This window comes from Pagrus pagrus (assembly GCF_965226575.1).
Source record: "Pagrus pagrus genome assembly, chromosome: 11".
Lineage (NCBI taxonomy): Eukaryota > Metazoa > Chordata > Actinopteri > Spariformes > Sparidae > Pagrus > Pagrus pagrus.
The window spans coordinates 24260601-24286407 of NC_140195.1; the positions used below are offsets into that span (position 1 = coordinate 24260601).

A 25807-nucleotide genomic window follows, 5' to 3' on the forward strand; every position below is an offset into this window, starting at 1 on the left:
TTGTGTTGAATGAATGACTCGGTTATTATTTTAGAGTTTATTGTGAAAAAGTCAAACACTGTGTATTTTACGGTAAAGACATCAAAGCTACATATGTACAGATTTGTCAGTTCTGTCTTCTCTACAGTTTCTACAGCTAACATTCCTTCAGCTGTGGTCTGAATTTAAACTGGGTCATGACCTTGTTTCTGTTTGTCCCGACATGAAAGTGAACTATAAGTGTCCTCTCAGTCCCTCAGAGTCAAAATTAAAATCACCCAGATATATCAAAATGAGGGTGAGGGCACTTCAGAACATCTTCACTCCATTTTGTGGCACAGTTAGACATGGAAGTAATATGTACACACTATCTACATGTTGGATTTATAAATACAGTGAACTTCCAGGCTTTTTCTGTTGAGTCAGCTGCGTCCGTTGATGTGACACTTGTCGCTTGTTATCATCGGTTCGTGGGACTCCTTCCTGCTCCTCTGCAGCTTTGGCATGATCGGGGGTGCAGGGTGACTCACAGTAACGTGGCTGCCTCTGTCTGGCTGCAGAGCAAACAGAAAAGCGTGTTGATGCAAACACAAACTTTATAACGGCAAAAAGGATTTTTTGAGAATCAAGGAAACCATGACGGGCTATACGAAGGAAGTGTTTGTACCATAACGTGTTGTATCTGCTATATAATCCCAAGGAAGCTCAAAATAATCTGTACTTTCAGCTGCATTTCCATGCAACCAGCATGGAGCAAAATTTACAAAAAGTATGCTTTTGATCTCAAACAAGTCTGTACAAGTAGATTTTCATACCAAACTAAGATAGGAAAGTTGTGAACAGAACTAATAAACACTGCAGCATGTAGTACAGTATAATATGGTTAGCATCAATAGAAAAAGGATAAGCAGCATATACAGTAGGCTAAAAACAGTGGCTGGGATCCTCTTTAATAGACAGTTGCTAATTGACACATCCAGCAGATATGGAGCGACATAAGCATTTATGTGGAGTGATGCAAGTCCAATGATCACTGTCCTTTTAGCTCTGCTTTGGTCTGCAGGAAGTGTCTGGTGTGGCCTGCTGCATTTGGAGACATTCTAATCATCATTACACATATTCATCTGATGCACTGTGAATACAAAAATATCAATTATAGCAGCTTAAGCCGTTGCTATTTTCCTGAAAAATGCTGAATAGTTTGTCTCCCGCCAGCCTCTAAAAACTAGTCAAATGGATAATCTGAGAGGCAAATTACACACATTGACCTGCTCTCAGCACATAACCCACATATCACTGGGCTGAAACATGCAACACACCAGTATGGTCCTTTATATTATATCGCCCAGTATATACAATTATAAACCAGGCTTTAGGAAGGATTCATATTTAGGTGAGTCGATTAATAAAAAAAACTGTAAAGGAGCAAAAGCCCATTCCTGTCCAACATTCCTGTGCTAGTGGTGCTTCAAGATCCCAGTCTGAAACACTAAATACATGGCTAATAGAGCTAACTAGCTAATAGCAGCTTCAGTTAGCAGCATTTAGCAGTTACTCATTGTGAATTCGACAGGATGCCAATTCTTACATATTGCGCTTTTAAATCTGTATTACAGCCGTATATATTTTTTCTTACTTAATAATAGATCAAGTTATTAAGTGTAAATGAATCACATACAATCATACAATGTACAATGTAGTCAAACTTGTTCTCTGCATTCAACACATCCCTGAGAAGCAGTAGGCAGCCAACGTACAGCACCCAGGGACCAGCTAAAGGTCAGAGGTGAAAGGCACTGACTGGAGAATTAACCTAATATACATGTGTTGATGGCGGGGAAACCAGAGCACCGAGACAGATCCCAATTAAGCACCAGGACAAAATGTAAACTCCACACAGAAAAGCCCTGCACCAGCTGGGATACTGTGCCGCCATGTTGCCCATATATTCCCCACCTCTTCAGTTCCCCTGAGCTCTTCTCAGCTCTTTCAGCCTCTTTTAGCATTGTGTTAAGGTCCATGAATTATTCTTCACCAACTTCTTATTCATTCATTATTCAAACTTTGTATTTTAAGATGTCACACAGCACTGACAGTCTAACCTGCTGTAGTTGAAAGATCCAGTTCCAATAATCCTCCTGACAGACACAAGAGATCAGCAGCGGCTCCATCAGCTCACCTGAAACACAACAGAGATCAGATCAAACCAAAGTATTCCTCATTGCACTGAGTCTCGCTTTAAAGGTGCAATATGTAAGAACTGGCCACATGTTGAGTATGTTGTTCATACAAATAGGGGGCAGTGTATTTCCAGAGTAACTGCTTACCGCTGCCAACTGTCACTGCTGTTAGCTAATTAGCTCAGTTAGCATGCAGCTAGCAGTCCAAACTGTGTTTACTCTGCTGGCACAGGAGTTTTGGACCTGTTGATAATGTTGGTTAAGTGTTGGATGTTTTTTCAACAAACATTTATACATATTGCACCTTTAATCCAATGCAATGTTTAGCAAAAAAGGTATTGATGTCACATGTTCATACCTATCAGCTCAAACTCCAGCCGTCCAGGCAGGGCTGACCTCTCCACTGCTTTGATGCTGTGTCGGGGCAACCTGCCCTGTTACAAAGGACACAGGGGGAAAAATGAATTATTTAAGAAGTTGAACCATGATTGTACAACAAGAACCTAATTTTCTTCCTTTCTTCTGACTCAGATGCACTGAGTGATGTTGTGGGCGGCAGGTGTGAGTTACAAAATGTTCCACCCATGTTATATGTCATGTGTCAAAAGAACAAGCACGGTGTAAAGATTAGCGGGACACGTAGCCTTGCCACAGTGGTGGACGAGGTATTATTATGGATTTTTCCCATAGAGTCATTTTACACTACCTCATATCTTATATTCAGACGCTTGTTGTCAACTGACAGCAGCAGGACGTCTTGAGGGAAGAGAACCATCAGTCTCTCCTGGAGTCCCTGTGAGAACAAAGCCAACATGTCTCTGTTATTGTTGTAAACTGTCAGATACAGATAATACAACTGACAAAATACTGTGACACAGAAAATAATCTCTCTATAATATTGTATGGATTGGATATTTACCATATTCACATGTGCCACAAGTTGCATTTTAAAGAATTATTGCAGTTCATTTTAACTTGTGTCTTAAAAAACATTTTTGAGAAATGCTAATGTGGTTACGTTGTACTTGTTTAAGTGCTGCTGCCTGAGTGTCTCCCTTCATTATAACAAACGGCAGCAATTCTTATGTTAATGTTACCATGTTCCCAGGGATCAGCACTAAACATTGTGATTACAATGTTAATAAAACCAGATTTATCATTCATCATGTATACATATTTTCTCTGCTAATTTGAGAAAATATTAGTTTCTGTTAAATAAATGTCACCATCCTTGAGACCAATGTCAGCCACTACAGTGAATGACACATTGTATGTCAGCAGGTCAAATTTAACATGAAACCTGACTTACTTAAAATTACGTTTTATGATACAAAAGAAAAAACGGTGCAAACTGGTGAAAAGCCACATTTGTTTTGCTATTCTAACAAAACAAGCTTGATGTGATGACATTCTTCCATCATTTCGACACACGAGTTGTGTAGCTGTGCCATCAAATAATTGTTTATTACATGTAAAATAGATTTTTTTTTGATTCCAGGAAAACAAAACTTCTAATGTCAAGATTTTGCGATCATCATGAGACTATAAAACATACAAAAAGAAGAACACACAAGTCATCTCTGGTCTCCTATATGTGTTTACAGTGTGAGAGTATTTATTACCTGTCTCTGCGTGTTGATGATATGGACCATCGATATGCAGCCCGGCTGACCCATGTGCTGTATTGGCGAGCCCTCCCACTGCCATATCGGGGCTTGTTGTAAGTAATTTTTCAGTTCTTCTCTTTTCCAGTGCTCATCACAGGGTAACTAGGGGAGAAATACTGCATTCAATCATTTTATCAACAAAAACATTGAAAGCTTTTAAGCTTTTTCATGTACAGGTGTAACCAGATAAACAACAGTTAGTCATTACTAGATAGGAGAGAGCGCAGTGGGAGGGACTCATGGGTTGTGTCATAGACTTGTATCTCCTGTCTTCTATGTGTTTCATCCACTTCTGTAAGTCTGCAGCACTTGAACATACGAAGACCTTGGAATCCATCATTGGACCTGGAAGAAAAACATAACTCATGCTCAGTGCTTTACACTGCATCCCCATGTCTTAGCTGAACTTGGTAATTTCCACTGACTCACCGCTGATCTCAAACATGTGTGGTGAATGCGACGTGTCAGGGTCCACGGAGACGGCTTGTAAGGAAAGTCCAGAGAGGGGAAGGATGCCCTGCGAGACAAGAGAAGACAAAACTTTAAAATCATGTCTGTCATTGTGCTTCAGCGTTTTTACAGACTATTATGCAGGAAAACAACACAAACATCAACACTGGTTGACATTATTCTGCAGTATTAGTACTTGTTACATCAAATGTTCTCTTGATGGTGATGCGATGTTTTAAATTCTAGAGAAAAAATTGTATGTGAACTTGGGCCTTAGACAACGCAGGGCAAATTAATAAACCATCCACATACAGTACATGGAAACATTTTAAAGTTAAAATTCCCTATTAATGACGCAATATAAGATACTTTCCAATGACAAAGTCTGTTCTCCAGTCAAATAATGTTGCCCTCCATTCAGAATTGCCACCCAGCAGTGCAGGTTAAGGTCAGTAGATGACACACGTCAATAGGAATCAGACTTCAACATGACACCGGATATAAAATACGTCAGATAAATGAAGAAAACATACCATTTTACTCTCTTGTTTTATCAGTTCTGATTACTTTTTTACATGTAAATATTTAATCATACACATTTTACAGTAACTTCAAACTTAAGTACAAAATTGAAAGTTAAACGCACTATGCAGAGCGTAGAAGTCAGTGGTTTTGGAGCTTGACATATACTAGAAACTAAAAGTCATGATTCTGGTCAGTTTTGATTTGACTAATATACTGACAGTTGCATAACTACTCAGCTTTTTCAAGTGAATTGGGTACTGTCTAAAAAAAGCCAGTCTACTGAGTACTCATAACATAAATGCCACCTTTTAGCTTTTAGCACATACATACACACGTTCATGAGCTAACAGTATTTTATTCTGACAACATTTTCAAATGTAATTAGGCTTTAAACAGTTTTTTGATTATGAGAGCCAGTCGAAGAATGTATCTTTGAAGATGTTTCCTACAAGGCATATAACAAATTTTTTGGCTTTTGATGAAACTTTATAAAAATCCACCATCTTAAAAATCTTGAAGTGTTCAATAGGAAACACCTTTGTTTCATAAAAATCAAATGGTCTCATATTCAATGATTCTGCCACTTGGGGGCAGCAGAACAGGGTGTAAACGCCTCACTGACATACAGTATTATCACGTTAAAGCTGTGATGGCTGCTGAATTAGACAACATTTGTAATTTACACATCCAGAAGATACAGAGGAACATTAGTGTTGTAACTGAGAATGCATGTCCAGTTTTCACTCAACTTTTTTGTAGTTCACTGTGGAGCTGCCGAGGGAAATATCTGCCTCTCTCGCGGCCTAATGCTCCATTATAGTCAAAATGTAGTTGCTAACTTTCTTCTGTCCTCTGTTTGGTGCTGAGCATGTAGTTTACAGTGACCTTATCAGAATAACATTTTGAAAACAGCCGCCTGTTGCTGCTGAAGATGAAATCAATGAGTACTATAAACAAAAACGTTATTTAGAGCTGAGGACAACGGCATAGTTGAGTCACAATGATGACACCTTTCACTGTCACAGTCATTTGATCTGTGTTGTGGTTAAAGATTACCAGAGAGCTTACAAACATCTTTCAGCTGACCAAGTATAAATATAACTTTATCAGTTGTTTGGTTTCGCGTCCTGTGTTCATTTTCAGGGACTTCTGTTTTGAGACTACTAGCGTAGGTTGGTCTGTGACTTGTTTGAAATGTATCCGCTCATAACCACTGTATTACATTACACTGTCTTTTTAAAGTGAAATTTACAAAGAATACCTCATAAATGAAGTCTTGTCGCGAGTGGTCCAGGGAGAGGATCAGCAGGTGGAAAGAGAACAACACCAGGAAGTGTTCACTGGATCCCTGAAGGGCCAAACGAAGACATGTGGCACAGATTTAACACCAGAAAAGCAAAACATAATGCAGCACACTGACTCCTGATCATTAATTCATCGTGTTCAGTTCTCAAACAGTTTGATCAGCGGCTCCATCAGCTGTATGTTCATGTCTTACGTTAAGAACAAGAAAAGGTTTGGCTTTAAAGACAGAAGTTAGTCTTTTAATCAGTTTGGGGTATTGTATTGATGAAGCACTGATGGAGCCACACCTCATAACCCCCAGCTGACTCCCGTGGGTGGTGCCATGATACCTGTGTGTAGCTGTTGTAGAGGGACACCAGGGAGGAGTGGATGATCTCTCCATACATGTGGGGAGGTTGGCCTTCCCATTCCCTGATTGGCTGCTTGGAGTAAATCCTGTGGTGCAACTCGTCTCTGCTCCTGCCCCACAGCACCACCTACAGACACAAAACTGCATCAGCACGTCTCTTGATGATAATATGTAGTTTTGAATATTTTGTGGCTTTTCTAGTGGGCGGCCATTTTCCCTAATTTCTTATAAACCTTGTATGTTGCTGTAATTATCGTGCATGCTGTGTGTGTTTTGTTTTACATGCACCACACCAGTATTTATATGTGGCCACATGTGATGAGTCATGCATTGCTCAGCAAATTGGAGATTGTTTCACTGTAGCAAGCGTCTAGTGTTTGTTGTTTGGGCAAGATGTTGCACAATTCAGGGGAATTCGATATCTAAAATTAAAATACCGTCTGTTCTTCTAGACATAAATGCATGAGGACCGTGTTGTTTTGTTCTCTAGGAGTTTGGCTGCTAATTCAAGTGGAAAGAAGTGTAAGAACTCCAGTTTGTGCTGCAGTGTTTCCTCCTCCCTTGTTTCCCGTAAAGTTTGAATCACACCAAACAGGGGATGCAGAATCTCTCAGTTATGTCATGGAAATTCATACAGCGTGTTTACAGCGTGTCTGGCCTCAACACAAATAACAGCACCGAGTGGAAACTGTTGGTATTCATGTGTGGCACATCTCGCCACACTCTGCTTGTGCACAAAAAAGTGTCAAAGTGCTTGCCATGATGAGCCACACGTTGTGTTCTGACTGTGAACGCTGCACCATGAAGTTTCCGCTTGTCTTTTTTCATTGTCCTGCACACCACACACTCATCACACACTCATCACACACACATAGTGACCTCTTGTTCCAGGTGTCGTACTGAAGGGTAGCGTGGTGGTGGTGGTGGCAGCGGTGGTAGTGGCTTCTGCTCGTCCCTGCTGTTCCTCACTGACAGCTGAAGCCTGGTTTCTCCCAGACTCCACACCCTGAACACACACACATGTTAACACAGTTAATCAGTGAGGACTGTCACGTAGCAGCAGTCAATGCTGAAGCCACAGTGGCTCAGTGGTTAGCTCGGTGGCCTCGTTGTAGCACGGATGTGGGCAGACATGAAGCTAAGCTGTCCATGATTGTGAGCTCCTGCTTGTATGTGTTTCATAATGGTGAGGCTAACAGAAGATATGCTGTATAGAGACTGACGAGCAATAGGACATATCACAATTTAAATGACTTGTCTTGACCCCCCTGCAGCCCAGCAGCAGCCAGACATAATCAGATTACAGACGTCAGAGCAGAGACAGTCCCGCCTGCTGACCCTTCACCAACATATTTTGCAGCCTTTGTCCATCACAGACATAAGACCATGCATTAGTATGTGCCACATATTAACTTTAAACTGGTTTTGATGATAGACAGATGATGTGCAGCTATCATCTTAACATTTAGATTGGGAAGCAGATAAGCCATATTAAATACACTAACTTTTGATCATTTCATTACATTGCCAGTATCAAACGCATCCATAAATGTCTGAATACGCAGCTGAGTGACACCTCGCTCTTGTTCGGTGCCCCTTGGTAAAGCCTCTGTAACACGTTATAATAACCATCATTAATAAATGGGAGGTTTATAGTTAATTAAACTTTAGTTAATAGTTAATTAAAGTTGAGTTAATAGTTACTGTAATTCAATGTTAACAAACAATGAAATACCTTATAAACCATTTATTAAGAATTGTTAATTGTAAAATCCCAACTGATGTTTGTAATACTTTGTAAACGGTTAATAAATACTGTGTAGTTCATCTGTAAACATAATTTGGATGGCCATTATAAAATTGCAACTGATGTTTCTAAACCTTTACAGTTGTTTAATAAATGGTTTATAAAGTATTTTATCGTTTGTTATCAGTGAAATAACTATTAACATTTCAAGTTTAATTAACTATACATTTACCATGTATTAATGATGGCTACTATAGAGTGTTATCCTCAAGTTTAAGTATCAGCCATGTAGTTGTGAATGGTGTCATGAATTGTATTGTTTTGTGCTGTTTTGTATTCATTTTACAGGCCCATCTATGGACTACCTCCATGATATTTACTTGCCTCTATTAAAACATTAAGTAAATAAAATAATAACAATAAACGCACTAAACCTTTGGAGATATCTTTCATTCTCTGTGTAAATTTACTGTTTGAACGACACGGATTGGTGCACACATTGCGTCAATGCCTGGAAGCGCGGGTACGTACATTTCTTGTACATTCACAGCCAAAATCATCTCACCATAAATATCAGTGAGCAGTTTTATACTTTAAACAATTACTATATTTGGAATTTGGACACAGCTCTTGATTTGTGTGTACATTTCTATCATAAAACATACCTGCTGCGTTGCGTGTGTATCTACGTACAAGTGTGTATCTTTACAACAGTCAAACCCAAGTGACCTGCAACTATAAGCAGTAATTATCAAACAGCCGCACATAAGGACGAGTAGCTACTGTTATGATTAGTCTGTGCTAATCCCTCCGCCTCAGAACGAGCAGGGATTTGTCCCGCTCTGACTCTGTATTATTATTAAACCCCGCCATGCTTCAGCCATTGTCTTATAGTAATCTGCTAATCACATCAGTGCAGCGTCACTGAGTCCCACAAGTTCATGTTGAGTAAATAGGAGCCAATTATTTCTCCTGCCTTGTTGCTGTGCTGGGTGCTGATGGCTGGAAATCATCTGGATGTAATATGTTGTCGTGCAGGTGTTTTCATTGTAATTTAAAGGGTTTGTAACAGAACCTTTTCTGTGTAGAGGTTTTCTATGTAAAGCATATCCTGTTACTCACGTAGAGTGTACATCCTGGAAATAACACTCTTTCATAAAGGTTAAGCAGGAGGCCAACTTCTCTGCTGTTTTGCATTCTCAGCTCCAGAACGTGATGCACGACATGCCAAATAAAACCACAGAGGTTGAAAAAAAAAGGTGCTCTTTTCAGTTCAGAGACTGTCGCCACTTCCTCCTCCAGAACATGCCGACACACAAAAGAACCACATTTAAACAAACCTAAAAGACACTCTCTCTTAAGCTGTGAAGATAAGCACATTAAAGATAATTAAATTCACATTTATGCTGAGGTACTGCTGCTTTATCTGTAGCTCTTATTTCCTCTGTGATACTTTGTTCCTGGATGCAAGTACAGTCATGACTGTGTGAATCCCCCACCATGGTGTTTCTATTTCTGAGCACTTGCTTTAATCTGCTAACTTGTATTTGTCTCTTACCCTAAATTGTCTCCAGAGAGTTCCAGCAGCTCGATCTCATCAGGGCCCACCTCGTCCACTCCAGTATGCCTCTGGGTCACACTGCAGCATCCCATGATGGACAGGGAGTCTGTCCCTCTTTGCCTCGTCTCAGCTTCTAGTCCACACACTGAGCACCATCTGCCCAGACGATCATCCCCACTGTGTATGTGTGTGTGCCACACTAAAACCAAAGAGATAAAATGAAAAAAAAAAAAAAAAAAACGGGGGCTGGTTGGGTCCAAAAGAGGATATAGTGTGCTGGAGGGAGGGAGGGGGTTGCCGCTAAGCTCTAGTTCCCCCTTCTCGCCAACGTGTAGTGTAAATTTCCATAGAATCTCGAGAACGAAAGGTGTCAATGCTTTTGAAGAGGAATTGAAGATAAAAGTGGCAAGAAGTTATCTTCAAGTGTAATAGTTCTTCCTTCCTTCCTGTCAGTTGGCTGTCTGTCTGTAGAGAAGTGAGCAGCTTCCTCCGTTTGTTTTTTTGCACTCTGAACTCAGACTGGGAACCTGCTGACACAAACGCACGAGAAAATGAAAACTGGTACTACTGTCACTCAAAGTGAGCTTACCGTCAGCAGCTTTTACAGATATGGCACCTCTTCATGTTGATAACTTGGACTCTGATGTTCAAGTTCAGAAGCATGTGGATGAAGCAAGCATCCTGTTGGGAAAGATGAGAACCAATGCCCCCCTGTGTTTACCAGCACCCGGCCTGAATATGGATGGGCAAGTGAGATAATTATGAGTTATGAAATAGAGAGGTAAAGGGCTGTAGTCAAAACAACAAGCCACAACAACTGCAGAGTGGAGCCCTGTGTTGATCTTCCTGGTTAGAATTACAGTAAGATGGTGGGAGGGCTGGTACACAATCACGTCTGAGTGTTTCAGGCTCTCCGCAGCACAAGAGTTGCTCTCTTGTTTCTGTGAAGTGATGTAAGATGACTGATGGATATATTTTCCATTTGCCACAGCTGTGATTTGATTTGTGCTTCGATTCCAGTTAACAAGTCTAACATTATAGGAAAGCCTGTTTTTAAATCAAATCACAGGACATATTCCTCACAAAACATCAGTAAAATGCCCAGTTATCACCCTTCATGGTCACATTAAACATTTATTATCATTTCTTTGAGAGTAAAACAGCATCATGAGTCCAAAGCGTGGAACTTTTTTCACCAAAGCTCTCAAGATCACAGTTGTTCTGCATATAAAGCGTCACAATTCCTCTTTCATCCCAGAAACTACACTCTTTGTGTCGTCTTTGAGCTCTTCTTCACTGGGATCCTCTGCTCTTTGCTTGCTCTGACACAAAGGAGGTGGAGCATGAGGAGGGAATCGTGTCATTGTCCCAGAGGACCCATGGACGGAGATCCCTTCACTTAGCGCTGGTGATGACAGCGACAGGATGATCCTCGTCTTCTGCTGAGTCTTAGAGTGCCCCCCCTCACCTGCAGTCTTCAAATGATGATGCAAAGTACATTTGCTCAGCTTGAGTTCGACCCGAGGCCTGGGGTTCTTATTCCTGACAGTCTGTACTGATGGAGCGCTTGGATGGAGAGGCGAGGTGGTGGGACAGTGGACAGACTTTAAACCACCCCTTCCTCCACAGCTCGATGAGACATTCACAGAACTACCAGGGGACGCTGACGGGACAATTCTACCCTCGATCCCTGACTTACATCTTCTGGGTTCGGTCTTTTGTGTCTTTTTGGGGCTTTTCTGGTTGAGTTCAGTGCTTGTGTTGCTCCTGCTGCAGGCCAGCGCTGAATCAGGAGGAAATACTCCGTTGTACAGCAGCACAAACTCCCTCTGGCTGGCCAAAGGGAGAATCCTCTGCCTGAGACGGCACTTGTTGAAGATCTCAAGAGTTAAATCTATAGGAGTGACAGCAGATAAAAACATGTTGGGTGGTATCACACTTCAGCCCGTTGAGCCATTGAGTAAACTGACATATCAAATAAAGGGAACTATGACTGCACCATGCACACAGTGAGATGAAGTGAGAACATTTTTGTTTTGTGGTTAATTTAGTTGATCAGCATTTACTGAAAAAAAGTACGCTCACCCAGTGCCTCCACAACAGTTCTGGGTATGACCTCCTTTAGCACTTCACAGTTTGTATGGAGGGCTGGATTACAGTTCATCTCCAACAGCCACACCTGTTAACAGCACATGAAGACATACAAAACATGCTTATCATTTCACATGTTAAATGCCGGCCACCACCTAGATATTTCACAAAGTCTCGCCCACCTTGAAGTCCTCGTCAACCATGAAGTCGCAGCCAATCAAGTCAAAGAAGCCCAGTCGGCAGTCTAACTTGGATTTGACTGCTAAGAAACACTGCGTCATGATCTGCTGCATGCGCCTCTGATGTACGGAGAACAGAAAAACAATCAGTCAGTCAGCCCATCATCCATCAGGCCTCAGAGTGACGTATTAGCACTGCCTTTCTCTTAACAACAATATTTGATAGGACGTGTTTGAATTTGTTCAAGATTGTTCAAAGATGATTTATTCGTCTTCTCCTTTTATGTCAGTTGTTGATCTCTTCACTCGCGACCGGGTTTGTGTTTGTTGTTGTGGTAAATGTATTAGCAAATAGCTGCTAGTTACACATCGAGTAGGCATGCAGCAATGTTATCATCCATTTGGAGGCCACCTGGTGAATATAGCTGTCTGCCTGTCTATTTGGTGCTGGCAGATCAGTCCTTTTTAGCTGAAATGAGCCAGCTGCTGTTGCTGAAAACAAGGCAAATGAGAGAGAAATCCGTTGGCCGGAAAGCCAAAATGATGCTAAGATAAGAAGCTAGTAGATAAGCATATTGTTTAGCGCAGCTTTAAGCTTATCACTGTATCTCAGCAACCTTAGCATCTTAACAGCGAAAACACTGCCTGATATAAAAGTAAGTTTAGTCATTTCAAGAGAGAAACTAAGCTACACTAGCAGCAGTAACAGTGCTAGTACAGTAATATCGTCCTGATGATTATAATATCAATGTGAAGACACTTCTATAACATGCCAGTAGATAGTACTTCAGTGGTGGTATTGCACTTCCAGTTGTTGGAGAAATTGTGAGAGGCAGATTTTAAAAGAATGGAAATTATCGATGCAGAAGAGGCCCAGATACCCCCACCTCCAGTCCGAGGTATGATTTAAGCTTTAAAAACCTAAATCCTGCACTTCCCATAATGCAACTGATAGCATCTGGATGGCAGGGTGTAATACAGGTGATATTTTGTCAAGTCTGATCAATTGCTCAGAGAATACTCAGCAGCTTTCACAAGCACTACAGAAAAGTTCACCATCTGTACACTTAACAGTGTGTACAGACAGTTTGACTTGTATACAGACTTGTGTTTGGAACACAATGGCAGGTTTCGATTGAATCAAAAAGCCACATTGTGGTTTTTTGTGTCTACTTAAAGTGTGTGTCACTATAAATGTTTGCGGTTTCTCTCTAACTGGTGCAGCCACTGATTAAACTGATTAAAATATATGCACCGTGCACTGCTTGTAGTACTGAAAGGTACCGTGGATAAAAAACAACCACCAAAACAGCAAGTGTGATATTTCCTTTCAGTAATAACATGATATTTCCTCAGACAGGAGTGAGCTCATCAGAGCCTAACCACAATCTCAATTAGCTGCGAGCGCCAACAACCATCATTATAATGGTAATTGGTCCCCGAGAGCCATGACCCACAGCAGCACTCACTGCAAAGGTGCCCAGCACCCAGTCCCTGGGCAGACCCTTGGCAACCCGAAACCTGTCGTTGACGTATGTGTTGAAGCTCTCCATGGACCACACAGTGTCCTCCTTCAGCTGGCTGTACAGAGGGTTCTTCTTCTGCATGTACTGGAGACAGACAGCAGGGGGACCAGAGACACATGAAGCAGAGAGACAGTGCCACAGCCAGCGCTTCCTCTATTCAACCAAAGACTGATGGGACGCATCAGTCTTTGGTTACATGGTTAATTTTAGGCCTTAAACAAGTTAAGCAGTTAACATTAATTAACAGTGGTGTCTCCGGTGGGCTGGAGAACTTATAAGAGTTTTTACTCACGGAGAGAATGAAGAATACGTTGGGTGGCAATACAAGTAAACTAATAAGACATGGCAACCATTTCTGACATACTACATGTATACGGAAATATGTTTTAAAGCTGCGTATTGATTCTTATTGAAACCAAATCACATGGTGGATTGTCTCAGGTGAACCTTCATTTTGTTGTTTTAATTGATTGTGATTTGATCATTGATTGACATTAAAGACAATTTTCTTCAGACTTCCTTGAGACAAAATCCTTTCAAATTGGGGTCTCTGGTCTAATGTGCATTTATTCTGTTTCATGAAAAAGTTTGGGAACCCATGATTTACTGTGTTTGATGTGATATTTCTACTTTTCTTTTTTATTATTATCATTTTTTATTTTAGTTTTAAACAATTTGTCTTTCTGTCTTTCTGGGGCCGATAAAAGTGGCCAACTGGAAAATCTTTGTACTTTTGTATGTTACACTGAATATATTACAACGTTCCTATGTTGTTGAAAAAGCAAAATAAAATCCCTACAGCAGTATCTCAGTCAAAATATTGTACAGTATAAAGAAAAGAAACTGCTTTATTCAATGTTGGCACTCTGGTAAATGACAGCACGATGACCTCTTCTGTGGTCGCAAAAGTGTTAACCAGGATCGAAAGAATTAGACAGACAAGCTGCGCGGCAGAATTATTTTGTTTTTCAGTGAAATATTACCCAACAACTGCAAAGAAGTAAAAAATATCTGCCTGACAGTTACACAAAGGTCATACATCGCGTGATAGAGTCTATTCAGACCACATGCTTAGCAAGTATTAGTCATTTCCTAATCTATTTTGACAGGATGTATCAAGGAGCACCGTAGATAATCTAAAACCTGTGTGGGAGTTCTGTCTTTAAAAGATAGTTACACAACTTCAGAGGAAAAACTTGTTTCGGTCATTTAAGACAGTTTAAAGACTATGTTGTCGTATTAAGGTGTACCTGATTGGTCAGGTGGGCTGAGAGGTTTTTGGAGCTGGGGTCGTAGAGGTCACAGGTCAGTCGCACGTATCCATGGCAAAAGAAGACCATGTAAGGTGCAGTGCAGGCGATGAGGAGGTATGAGCGCACATCAAACTTTTTCCCCTTCAGGAGCAGCGGACGCTGGATGTAACTGAGGGAAAAATGTCAGTTTGCTTTATAATAATTTCACCAGCTACATCAACATGTGTCATTTTTTATTTATCAGCAAGAAGATGTTTGAAGTACGACAACTGCCCAGACAAAATGCTCTAAATATTCAGTGAAAATTTGTATACACAGTAGTTTCAGATGGTCAGATCTTCCCTTCTGTGTGTTGTTCTCAGTATTCAGTGTTGAGGTAAAAACCTCGTAGCTGCAGTTTTGGAGATTTGTACGTTTTCCAAACACACTGAAAACTTTGAACAAATGTTACCCTTTAGGGGTAGACGTGATTAAAGTGACATGACATTCACTTTAATGACCCAATCACTGACTATGTTCACTCACTGTTGGACAATGCGAGCCTGAGGCTGGTGCTGGTGCATCTTGCTGCTGGCCGCTCTGTCCTCCATGTGCTGCAGCTTCAGTCTGAAGGCGGCGACTTCCTCCTGACACTTCAGCAGAAAGATCCCTCTGCCCTGGTTCAGACCCGTCGGCTTACAGATCCACATTTGTCTCTCGTTGTTACTCACACCTGGAAACAGTTGTTAAGTTACATCATGTGAAACAACTTTGCTCAGAGATGTTGTCACTGACTGTCAGGTCTCTGTTCTATATTTTCTGTGGTATCCTGTTGCTGCAGGTATTTCTTTCTGTTCTGTTTTTCTGTAATATTATCATCTTTATTCTATGAATGAATGTGACTTATGCTGCGTCTGACATCATATTTACTCTTTCTAACACCATGTGTATTTTTTGCCACTTTATTTGAGTGTTCAAATCTGAAAAGTGTAAAAAAAAAAAAAAAGTATGTTCTTGATCCTATAAGGCAATTCTTCACCTTTGCCTGATGTGTACATTAAGATTATAAAGTAGTAGCTTGTACTTAACTTGAGTATTTACATTGCCATGTTTCTACAGTAGCCGAGAACAGACAAATTACATACTGACTCTAGAAAGGGCCTAACAACCTCTCCATTAACGAATGGCACAACACAGGAGGGCCAACTCCTCAGGTCAAGACTCTGCTGCCCACTTACACCTGAAGGAGAAAAATCATTCCTTTGAGGACAACAATGTAAACATCTTGGCCCGAGAAGACAGATGGCTTGAAAGAGGAGTGAAAAAATCCATCTACATCAAACTGCAACAACCGTCTTTGAACAGAGGAGGTGGCCTAAGACATTACTTATCACCCACCTACAGACAGTACTGAGTTCTCTCCCCAGACTGCTTAACAACTATTCACACCTGGGCTCACCTAGCTTTAGCAACCCACATGAAGGCCGGTCGGGTCAACGACCCACAAGTGGCCTTAACATCTCTGTAAGGACACTCCCAGACAGAGTTTAAAAGCCTGCAAACTCCAGTTTTAAAAGTTAGTTAGAACTGATGAAGCCACTTGGATGAGAGGTGAAGGTAGGCAACTGAAACAAGTCCAGCTGCCTACGATACAGCACTCAGATTTACCATGACCTGGATGACTGAGAATCTTCATCAACATATCCAACAATAGATAAAGTGGTTAAAATTATAGTCATTAAGCTACATCATTAAAATGCTGCTTACATGTTGATACATTTGTAATAATAAACCTAGAATATAATTTAAAAGGCTGATAGGGGCTAATCTACAGTGGAATAATATTCTCACATTGAGGTATTGCAACTTTTACTAAGTCTCAATGTTTCCTGCAACACTGACATGTGACACTAAAAGTGTCGATGTACTTCTCAGTACAGAGTGAAATACTGAGTGTTTGTTCTGTGGTGAACGGTGAATGGGTGAATAAAGGAGAGATTTTCAGACGCAGCGTTGTCAGCTTTTTCATCTCCTGTTACTCTGTTGTTTGGTCTGTTTTGTACATTTCTCATCTGCCTTCCTACAGATTCATCCATCACCCAGAGATCTAAACCAGCTGTCTGTCTCTTTTCCTGTTTACTTAGTGATAACCATGTTTGTTATAACCTGTACAGCGCTTATCATAACGCTGCAAGTCTGCATCTCTGCAAGCGATACAGGAACCAGTGGACCATTTCATCTCCAGTCCTTAAAATGGAGAAAAATGAGTTTGATATTTAATATTAAATGTATTCAGTCGTGTTTATGCTGCCGCAGCTTTACATCCTGTGGAGCGCCTTGTGTTTGTGCCTCAGCCCTGCCCTCTGCTGACTCATCTCTATGGCAACAGCATGTTCCCCTGGTGATTTTATCAGGGCCTTATGGGAGGTGAAGTGCATTATTTTCCAACATCCAACTCAACCTCTTGATTAAACAATCACCATGGCAACTGTTGTCTTAACACTGGCTAGGACAAACTATTCTGTTTCTTTTCATTGTTGGATGCATGACGGGTTGATTTATCTCATTTTAAACCAGGGCTGACTAACCAAACACAAATCCAGTTGGACCAGTGTTGTGTTGTTGTTGCATCAGTAAAGAAACACATTAGAGGTTGAGATGTATGGTGCGTTTTACCCTCCTGCTGGGCAAAGAAAGCCTCCCTCTCTTCCCTCACATCCATGCGGAAGGTAGTGGGAATGAACTCTTCCATTTTCAGCCTCCTGTGAGGAACAACACAACAAAGTGGGACAGGGATCCCTCCTCTGTGGCTCTTTCTGAGGTTTCTTCCATCTTTTTTTCCCTGTTAAAAGGGTTTGTATTTTTTTTTATATGGCAAGTTTTTTCTCACTCGAATCGAGGGTCTAAGGACAGAGGATGTCGCTCACTGTACAGATTGTAAAGCCCATTGAGGCAATGTGATTGTGATTTTGGGCTATATAAATTAAACTGATTTGATTTTGAGTTGAAGGTGGAAGCCCAATTCAATGGCCCTGTGCTCAGCTACTCAGATAAGAAAAAAAGTGTCATAAATATAATATGAAAATTGAAACTGCCTGAAGAAGTTATTTTAGATAAATAAAACATGTACTTCTACCTTCGACTACCTGTCAGACAGCCATGTTTTCTTATTAATGTATTTAAGTGTGTTGATCCACTACAGTGACCATCATATTTGCTTTTAATGTTTGCACAGTAACTTGAGTGGGGAAATATTTGTACTGTGACTACCGATTGATTTAAAATAATAATATACACTTTGATGAATTGACTCAATAAAGTTTTACATCTCTGAAAATGAATTTTGAATGGAGGACCGTGGCTGCCTGGAATTGTAAGTGAAACATTTTCAGAAATTATAAATATTACAATATGTTTTGGGAAAATAGCAGAAAATAATGTTCAACATGTTGGATTTGTTTCTAATGGGCATTATTATTACCAGTTTGGTCCATTATAAGTATCGCATATCTTCAAAGTAATTAACATGATTCAGTTTGTCAGCTTCAGCTTAAGTTTAGTTGACGCAGGTGCATCTGTAGTGATCATGTGTAAGTCAGTGTTCAGATATATTACCATTTTCAGCTTAGCAGTACTACTGTTGCAGTAGCTTTATTAACTATTTTAATTATAATTATAATAATTATTCCAAAACTAGTTTCTGTAGCCTTTCTGTGAGAGACCTGTCTGTGTATAATTAACTACTGGTCATTTGATACATTTGTCTTACTACACGTGCATGATGGGACTTTGCAGGTTGTTTCTATTAGACTGTGCTGTATGTAATTATTAGTCTGAACTTTGGACATCTTATTCCGTCAAAGCAGTTTTTTTGATATTTAAGACTTATTTCTATTTAACATATATACATACATTATATTTAACACATTAAAACAAATCAGGTTGTAAAACTTGGAAAGTTCATCCCAAAATCAAAAGTACATGCATCTAGATTGTTTTGGTGTGAGGCCAGGGTTTGGAGATATCGGCTGTAGAGATGTCTGCCTTCTCTTCATAATGTATGTAACTACTGTAGAAGGGCTTCAGCTTGTGCTGCTTAAAGTGCCAAAAATATATACTGTATATGACATTTTCTTTCTACCAAACTACTGAACACCCAGCAACAGTGTAACCGCGGATGGAAGCGTGCATTGACTCACAAACCTAGCTAACTAAACCAGCTTATGTTACAGCTCAGGAGGACCCTTTTTATGTTAACATCCCTGCATGTTACTAGCACACCCCTCTTGTCCATGAGTAGATGCACTCTTCCGTCTGCGCAGTGATACGGAAAGAAAATAGTCCCTACATGAAACTGCATCTAGTTCCATTATATGCAGGCAAGGCAGACATCTTTACGACCTTTACCTCAGAAATTTGCCAAATCACACCAGAACAATGAAGATAGATAAATGGTATTTTTGATTTTTTGGGTGAACTGTTCCTTTAACTGAATTAATTTACTTTTAATAATGAACCACTTATTTAGTTTACATAATTGACACACATAATGCTCAATACTGAGCTTGTGTGAGATGGGAGGCCAGATTTCTGATGATGCAATCTGGCCGTGTTCATTACATAGTATCACAGGCTGATACGTCTTTCGATCAGTATTTGCAGAGCTGGGCCTCTGTTGAATCTACATGAAGGTACCAGGTGGTTGCTAGGAGATGTGTGAAACAACTATAAATAGTATAAAAGAAACAGACTGCTCTATCTGTAAATGTGTTCAATAGACACAACCTGTCTGGATTAGAAATGAACAGCAGGAAGACAGCTGCACACTTCACCTCAGTCCTCGCCCGTGGTTGACTCTGCTGCAGACTCGCTCGTACTCCCGCAGGCTGCTGAGGAGGCCGATCTTAGTGGTGAGGACCTTGTTGTTGGGAATCTGGTACAGCAACTGTTCACCTGCGAACACATGAGGATGTCAAGTTTTCTTTCTGTGAATGGAAGACAAAATTACACTTTTTTATTGGAAATTATAAGAGAAATGAAAACAGTTTCATTTCTGAGATTCAGATTATCTTTCATTTTCTTTGGCGTTTATGGTGAACTGAACCTTCTTTGAAGTTACAGTAGTTGGCTGAGGATTTGATCTCACACCACTTCAGTCTAAAATCCTCCCTGTGCTTGTTGTAAATCCTCTTCCATCCCCTGCTCTCACAGTAGCTGCTCACTCTAAAAGAAAAGTCACAGAGGACATCAATCTTACAACAAACCAGAGGTCATGGGTCACATGGAATACGAGGGCTGTTTAGGGAAGCAAAACAAAAAATATTCAGCAGGTGAATGCTTTTCTGCTGCGTGCAAAAAATCCCCAAAAGCTTTATATCTTCAAATGTGATCAGACTTTATAAAGACCTAAATCCAACTGCTTATTGATACTTTTCATTTCTTTTGTTTCATATTTCTCTACGTACATTTCAGCCCCATTGGCTCCTCCAAAGAAGTAGAAAGGCCCGGCCCCCCGGGGCTCTCCTGCCTGCCGCTCCCTGTCCCTGTCTGGGTAGGAGCAAGTTGACAAACCCCCGGGGAAGGTCCTCCGGAGGTATCGCTCCACCAGGCAGGCACCTGTTACACAAACAGAAATGATGCATGCACACATTCACAAACACATAGAGTAAGTTCTATTACTATGTGCATTTCAATTATTTTAATAAATTTTTATGTCAACTCTGGGAAGTGCTACCGTCAGCCTCAAAGACTATAAAAGAATGATTCTGAATGGGAATTGCCTTTTCATTTTATTATTGTTGAAATGTGCTGGATTGTGTTTTACTATACCGCAGTAAAGGATCAACATATGACATTTATTTTTCCCTCCACGCACCTGAGCCTCTATCCCGGTTTTCCTGTTTAACAGTCATGGGTGAAAGCCTTTCTCTCTTTCCTCGAGTCTGTGTCCCCTCCCTCTGGACCTGCTCCAGTCCACCTCCTGATGTCACTTCCTGCATGCCACTATGGTCAGGTGATGAAGGTCGCTGTGCTCCTCCTGGCTCCTCCTCCTGCCTCAGGCTTCCTGCAGGTTGGTTATCCCAACAGGGAACCTCCACTTCCTCCTTCTGTGCTTCTTCCTCTTGTTGGTTCTCCTGTCCAGTCTCCTCTGCCAGGCCCTCGCTGCAGGGCTCCACCCAGCACTCAGATGACATGACCTCCTGCTGTTGCAGATCGTTGGTGATGACTAGAAATATGCCAGCACGGGAGGACAGGTGGAGCCTGTAATCAGACATTATGACCAGGAATGAGATGTTGCTTTTTATTGTGGATCAAGTTACACTGCTGATTCGGTGGATAATGAGAGGAATAGAAGAGTTTCCCCTTCATTAATATTCATGTACATGATGGTGCTGTCACATGAGATTGTTTTCATGAGCCACGCTAACACAATGGCTCATGAGATGGCTGTGTCAGTGTATTAGTCTGTCAGTTCATCACTTTAGTTCAGATTGAAATATATCAACAATTGTTGTACGGGTTTCCAGGCATTGATGATCCCGCAGGATGAATCCTAATGACTTTGATAATTCCCAGAACTTTCTTTAGTGCCATTTTCCCTTATCAAGTGAAATATCTGAACATCTAGTGGGTGAATTATCACAAAATGTCTCAAAAGCTTTATTACCAAAATGTATATCTCCCTTAGGATGAATTGCAATATTACAGACCTCTTCGACTATCTATCTAGCCTCATAATAAGGTCAAAGTTTGTTTGTTTCTTTCTAAAAACTACCTGCAAAACTGTTGACAATAGAGTGCTGCAGGAATGACACCTAAAGCCTTGTTTGAATGGGTTCTTGGTTAAATACCTGAAACAAGGTCTGTGATAACACAAGATTGTTTTCCATTTTGTTCTACACCATAAAAATAAAATATATCAGTAGTTCCCCACCCATGAATTTTGAAGCTTTAAGGTTTCTAACAAGTTGCTAAATTAAACATCAGTTGTTTGGGGCCATTAAACATCATCACGGCCAACACAGAAACTTGTCTACTCACTATTCCACCTTCACAGGCTGACATTACTTACAAACTATTCTCACTTAAAATTTCCAACCTGTAGATCTATTTAAGTGTGTAGTAACGTAAGCAGCTCAGTGGTGGTGACGTTGAATACATCGGACCTACAGTAGGTTTAATTTGTTAGCTTTGATAGCCTAACATTTGCTTTTTGCTTCTGATGATTGCATTAAAATAAATAAAAGAAGTGTTTATTTGTGAAGATTGTCTTGGGGAACAAACGTGTACGTATCATAAACTTTTGTTTGCCATAGAGCTCGTATTCTGCGATAATCCAAAATCCAATGGAAAAATCCCAGTGGATGTTTGGCAGGTTGGCCTACAAAAATGACTGTGACTGTAGGCTTGTTTATTATTGTGAATTCTAAGCAGCTGGTCACACATTAAGGCCTAAGAATAGCAGATCAGTCAAGCTGTCTGTTCATTTAACTGTGTGGCTCACAGAAAAACAATATTCTAACTACTGGCTAGACTGTTATTTAAAATGGCATGTACGTATATTAAAGGTTTGGGTATTCATGCATTCAGAGCGTGATTCCTGGCGACAGATTTATGTCGGATCTTGCAAACGCAATGATTCCTAATGATTCTGGTGGCCCCCTGACCTTTAACTGTGTCAGACCATCACTTTGGCCTGTGGATATTTGTAGTCCCCGGAGTGTTGTCAGATTACAATGAAATTTGCGCCTTCATAGTCCCATAATGAACCAATTACCTTTCCTCTAGCGCCACCATCAGAGCAAAACTCACAGTTACGTCGCACAATAGTTTTGTTTGGTTTTAGCTTCATGGTGGTAGCTAGCACCTGCTAGCTGCTTATACTTTTAGCCTTGTTTTTGTCTGTATAGTTAACATGTAATAAATCTTTTGGCATACCTCCAAACAAATGAAGTGTTTGGAAGTATGCCAAAGGTCTGTAGATAGTAGCTAAAGTGTTTTACCTGCAACTCCAGCGTCACACACATGGACAGCCAGACTCCATAGAAACCTACTCAGCCTGTTCCTCCTCTGCCATGTGCACTCAGCCTTGTAGTCCAACGGCAGGGCTCAGACAAACCCACAGACTGAGGGACAGACTCAACAGAGGTGAACTCACATGGTCTGTCAGCAGTTTAGCCATCTGAAATCAGCCATAGTCTGTCACACCGCAAGTAAGCAAACCCACTAGACCAGTGTAAACAATCAGCGGTTACTCTAGTAATGGAACCCTTAGCAACAGTTGCCTCTTATAGATTGAATCTTTAAACAACAGCAGCAGCTCAAGACAAAACCAGCTACTCAAGATTATGTATCCCACACCCACCCCACCTCTAAGTTCAGCCTCATTCAATATTAACTGCCTGTAAGCCTCTGTTGTGCGAACCCTATGGTAACATAAGAGCAGAGTGTCAATCAAAATGGATTTGCCAGTTTTCAGAGGTATTATATTCTGACACAAAAGGTAAGATTATATTTTCCACAGGCTCGGTGACATATGTTTTGCAAAGTGTCATAAAAAGAGTAAAAAAAAAGGAAGTTTTAGATTCTGTAAGGAAAGCGTGTAGCACAAAACATCACAACTTTCTGATACTTAATGCCTCCAAACATGATTTAACTATGAACATGAATTCACCAGCTTCTTGGAATCATTATTTTTACGGCAGACATTATGATTAATCATATTGTCTAGTGCCAAATCCAGCGGCAGGCACGCGGTTGAGCAACATAGCATTTGTCTGCTCGCATGGCAAATCCACTTATCACCTTTCTGTCTCAGTGATTTGACTCAGGAGGAAACACCCAGGCACAGCCACAGTTGGCAATTATGCATAATCTCCTCTCTTCCTCCCAACAGTCTGATAATTGACAGGGGTGGGTGCCTCTTAGACCCAGCATCCATGCAACCGTATAATTACGCATACAGTAGGGTAACCAGGAGTGACACATACACGAAAGGAGTTAAAGCGCGCATCCACCTATAGCAGAAAGTGTTTAAAACACGTTTAGAACAGGTTCATCCAACTCTGTGTTATTTCAGCTGACAACTGAAGTGTGTCACTAATGAATTTGGGAACAGCCCTCAAAATATGCCGGTTTATGGGTCTGGTAACAAATTTCATGATATATTTAGCTACTTCTTAATTGGAATAACAACCTGAAGTATATGATTCAAATTAGATTTAGCTCGATTGGTTGACAGGTGAAATAAATGTCCAATAACGAAGCTGCTTGTGAGTCCATGTGACAGTCTTACTTTAAAGGTGCATTATGTACTGTAGGAAAGACATTTTAATCATTGACTGATTTTCTTTATGCCTAAACAAACTAAATAAACAAAATTTATTACTGTTTTACATTGTTTATATGTGGTGGACCCTGCCACCTTTCTAGCTTGAGTTTGTGTTATCACCTCATTACTATTATAAATACAAAAAAATCTGAGTTTGAATTTCTTCTCCAAAACTACATAATGCCCCTTTAACAAACCTAACAAATAAAAAAAAGTCACCTTTTTCGTAGGTGTAGGTGTCATATGCATTATTACACATTACACGCCTGACTCAACTTACAAGAAGGAAGCAACAGTCACCAGACAATCTTGTCACTTCACTCATTAACACACACACAAAAGGCTGTAAATGTCCCATTAAGGTGCCTGAGTGCAAAATTGCAGCGATAAGAGCGAGCTGCTTAGCAGTGATGTGAGTCCACCACAGCACCCCAGTTATTAGAGGCCTGCTATATTCCTGTTTAACAGAGCTTTGTGTGGAGCCAGTGTCAGCCACACCTTGATAAAGAGCCGCCATCTGATAGACACACTGTGCAAAGTGCTGCGTAGGTGGACAAAGAGAACAGGCTTGTTTTACAGCCCTGTCGACCTCATGGTTCGCCATCTGCCAAGAGGCTGTGTGCGTGTGTGTGTGTGTGTGTCTGTTTGTATATGAGAATACGTGTGTGTGCTTGTGTATTTTGTGTGGTTATCTGTATGTTCCCTTTTTTTCTATTACATATTTCACAATTAAATTGTTAATTAATAACTTTCTTATTTGATTTCATTTCCATCTGTCAGTGGATCAGCGTGGGTTAAAGTGTGACACTTTTTACCTTTCTTTAACTTTCTTTTCCTTTTCTTTATGTAAATTATGTGGTAAGGTAGATTACATCACATTCTGGGGGAAATGAATAAGAGACTTCACAAACAGGGTCTCTATATCCATTCATATGAAAAATGAAATGCATGAAAATGATTATAAATCATGAGGTGAGAACTATGTGTGAGTGTGCCTGTCTGTCTGTCTCGGGGCGGTGACACCATAAAGAGTGTGCGTCTCTGGAGACTCGCCCATTCCCATGTCATCCCAACTGCCTCCTGCACCAGGAAGTGCTCAGCAATTACAGGGATGCAGCCTGCAGCAACGGTGTCCCTCCACAACCCATTATTTGGAGGGATTCTCCTTGTCAAGGTGTTATAGTGGAAGAAATGGAGTTAAGTTACGATGTAAAGAAAGGCTTGTCTCAATAGGGTCTCTCTCTCGCCCGCTATTCATGATTTCCTTACAGAATTACACAGTAAAGTATAGGGGGCTGCTGTAGTGGGGGGATACATTTTGTTCCCAGGGTCTGAATTCACTCATTCCCACTGGTGACAAGTGCAAGATGGAGACCTCGAGTTTCACTAGACTGACTTTAACATGGGACAATGTACATGCCACATGCACATTTTTGACTTTTGACATTTTAATACATGTTGTTCTGCTGATTGAAAATGGAAATGTAGCAAATCTGTGAGTACTGTTAAGGGTTTGGTCTACGGTTGTGACATTTTCCAATCCGCTTTAATCAAACTGCAGTGATCAGTAATCACAAAGTTGCTTAAGATTGGGAAAGATAATTGATATGGTTCTTCAATAAAAGCTTAATGTATCCATGCAGCTCTGTCATTTGACACTATAATCATAAAGTGATTGATGGTGT

At 40.6% G+C, this 25807-nt stretch overlaps 2 protein-coding genes across 4 annotated transcripts; both read right to left on the reverse strand.

The window, feature by feature from the left end:
- Positions 1–34: 34 nt before the first annotated feature.
- Positions 35–10467, reverse strand: LOC311265768 (putative pleckstrin homology domain-containing family N member 1). 2 transcript variants are annotated; one of them, XM_084367749.1, is made up of 11 exons: positions 9761–10467; positions 7335–7461; positions 6436–6582; positions 6063–6149; positions 4256–4343; positions 4035–4171; positions 3782–3928; positions 2866–2952; positions 2518–2593; positions 2082–2158; positions 35–533 (listed from the first exon to the last, which is right to left on the reverse strand). In XM_084367749.1, exons 1-11 carry the CDS (start codon positions 9853–9855, stop codon positions 402–404), a joined length of 1200 nt encoding a protein of 399 aa, XP_084223875.1. In that variant the 5' UTR covers positions 9856–10467; the 3' UTR covers positions 35–401. The 2 variants fall into 2 exon arrangements, with proteins under 2 accessions (XP_084223875.1, XP_084223876.1); XM_084367750.1 differs by lacking the exon at positions 9761–10467 and adding an exon at positions 9325–9410.
- Positions 10468–10884: 417 nt separating this feature from the next.
- ttll10 (tubulin tyrosine ligase-like family, member 10) lies at positions 10885–23032 on the reverse strand. Of its 2 annotated transcripts, XM_084367333.1 has the most exons (12): positions 22795–23032; positions 20667–21052; positions 20257–20407; positions 19896–20014; positions 19624–19744; positions 17468–17553; positions 15338–15524; positions 14810–14981; positions 13503–13643; positions 12037–12153; positions 11849–11942; positions 10885–11657 (listed from the first exon to the last, which is right to left on the reverse strand). In XM_084367333.1, the coding sequence occupies exons 2-12, from the start codon at positions 20983–20985 to the stop codon at positions 10999–11001; spliced, it is 2166 nt and encodes a 721-aa protein (XP_084223459.1). In that variant the 5' UTR covers positions 20986–21052; positions 22795–23032; the 3' UTR covers positions 10885–10998. The 2 variants fall into 2 exon arrangements, with proteins under 2 accessions (XP_084223459.1, XP_084223460.1); XM_084367334.1 differs by lacking the exon at positions 13503–13643.
- Positions 23033–25807: the final 2775 nt, after the last annotated feature.